The sequence below is a fragment of the Impatiens glandulifera genome, unplaced genomic scaffold (assembly GCF_907164915.1).
Source record: "Impatiens glandulifera unplaced genomic scaffold, dImpGla2.1, whole genome shotgun sequence".
NCBI lineage: Eukaryota > Viridiplantae > Streptophyta > Magnoliopsida > Ericales > Balsaminaceae > Impatiens > Impatiens glandulifera.
Window position 1 is genome coordinate 18,826 of NW_025919481.1, and position 2,398 is coordinate 21,223.

General features: G+C 33.4%; 1 protein-coding gene across 1 annotated transcript; it reads left to right on the top strand.

Moving 5' to 3' along the window:
• The first annotated feature begins 376 nt into the window (after positions 1-376).
• On the top strand, positions 377-2,164 carry LOC124918057 (immediate early response 3-interacting protein 1-like). The gene is made up of 2 exons (XM_047458318.1): positions 377-669; positions 1,700-2,164. Exon 2 carries the CDS (start codon positions 1,703-1,705, stop codon positions 1,934-1,936), a length of 234 nt encoding a protein of 77 aa, XP_047314274.1. The 5' UTR covers positions 377-669; positions 1,700-1,702; the 3' UTR covers positions 1,937-2,164.
• The last annotated feature ends 234 nt before the right edge of the window (positions 2,165-2,398 follow it).

Consider the following 2,398-nt stretch of genomic DNA (forward strand, 5'->3'; position numbering starts at 1 on the left):
ATACTCGATCAAGTTTGAGTTCGAATATTTACAATACAATTCGAGTCTTGTTCGAGTATAAATTTTGATACTTGATCGAGTTCGAGTATTAATACTCGACTCGACTCGTTTACACCCTATCCACAAACTGAATCATCTTTAAGTGTAAAAAAATCTTAAAATATATATATATATATATATATATATATTATACTCCATAAAAATTTATAAAATACACATTAAAAAAAAACAAAAAAAACAAAAAAGTTAAAATGTAACCATAATCAGAAGCGTCAAATCTCTCCCAAAAACTATAATAACCAAAATATATAATAAAATTGAAAAAATTAAAATAGTTTAAATATTTATACATTATTTTTCTAAGGGTATCATGATTGGAATCCGACCAGTTTGCCATCTCTACTCGATTCTGCTTCTATACGAAGGAAGTGTATCTAGAAGAAAGGAAGATAGATTGCGTCCGTATACGCTTCCATTATCTGTCCGATTATTTCCCGTTCTAATACAATTTCATCATCGATCTTCATCTTTGTCACATCGATCCACTACCTAGGGATTACAGTGGAGGTGATTGATTCACATCAGAGAGACAGAGAGAGAGTATCGCCATCCTTTCTTCTTCAATCAGTGTCGAATCTCTCAGATCCCGAGTTCGCCACACAGAAGCAGGTATCCTTCCATTCCTCACTCTCTGGACAAGATTTCTTGTTCATTCTGATGAATTGAGCATCAATTGTGCATCACTGGATCGATTAGTAAATTTGTCATAATGCTTATTGGACTATAGCATATTTCTTAATGGAATAACTAGTCATTTGGTTCACATACAAAAAAACAGGTTGAATGCTTAGTATGTATGACATACATTTATGTACAGGAGTGGGATAAGCATTGTAAATTGTTGGATAAGCTTAACTGTTAATAGGTGTTGGAAAATTTTGTAAAGTGGTGTGGACTGCTTCTGATATATGATGTTCAGGTAAGTTTGAATGGAAAATTGTCATTGACTAAATGATGGATGATTGCATGTCTGATATTTTCTATTACAGATTTAATTGATCAAATACGCCCTCTGCACACTAGTTAGTGCAACACCTAATAGTTCTCTCTGATTGTACACTTTTCACGTTGCTGGGTTGTAACAGATCGAAATGGTTTCATTAGGAAATTTGGAGGGTTGGAATTCTGAAGTTTATTTAAATTCTATCCACTTGGGGAGGATTTTCATCGTATGGTTACGCAAAAAAACAAAAAGGAGTTTAGCAGGGATGGATTTTCATCGTCATTCTTCATCCATCATGTTCTCCAAACATATGAAATTACAATTATCTTTTAGCTTACATACAACATTGCAACTATACTTAGATATAACCCTAGAGAATATTTGACCAGGGGCTTGTTTAATGTGGTTTATTTGGATTTTATCTCTTCTTCCATCAAATCATAAATGTTGATTATGATCCAGATGACAGTGTATAAATCATATTTGCACACTTTCTTACATATCTAATGATAAATGTTGCATTCATGTGTTTGTGTTGCCTATTAGTGTGAACTAGCATAGCCAGAGATCATTGTTGTGCCTATATCACAATCTCATTGAAAATTGTTTTCTTGATTATGATCCAGATGACGACAGTGTATAATTTTAATCATAAAATGCGATAACTAATAGGCGTAATATTGTCATAACACACAGGGAATGGGATTTTGGACACTGCTAGAAGGCTGCCTTCTTCTGGCAAACGCATTAGCGATACTGAATGAGGAGCGGTTCCTTGGACCAAGAGGATGGAGCTTCCAGGAATTCTCGGGTGTGAGAAGAAATTCGTTGAAGGGACAGTTCATTGGTCTCATTTATGCAACTCAGTACATGAGGCTTCCTCTTATAGTTGCCAATATCATTGTCATTGTTCTGATGCTGATTTCAGGTTGACAATTGCTTGAGCCATTGTTTTGTTTATTAAATAATGGTGTTTCTTTTTGTTATCTAAATCAATTCCATCTTCTTCTTTCATGCTACACATTAAAGAGCTTTGTTCAAAACGCTAGCCTTAGATTTCATGTATGTCTTGGTGTATTGAATCATCTCTTTTGACTGCAGTCCATACTAGTGGCTTGGACTTTATTATATTGTGAGAACTAGTTTTTTGTTATAAGCCCATACCTAGAATTAGCTATATGTTGATTTTAGATCCATTTGGAAACACTTTTTATCAGCATATATTCATGAATTCATCTAGGTGTGAATTCCGATAAGATCATGTTTCAAACATAACTTGGTCACACACAATTTATAAATTTATTGCATTTTTTCATTTTAATTAGAATTTAGATCTGAGAATAAAAAGTGTTTCCAAATGTACCAAAATGTTCAAGTGAATGGTTTAAAAGAGAT

Coding starts and splice junctions, on each gene's coding strand:
- LOC124918057 (XM_047458318.1), top strand. CDS start 1,703: ATGGGATTTTGGACACTGCTAGAAGGCTGCCTTCTTCTGGCAAACGCA.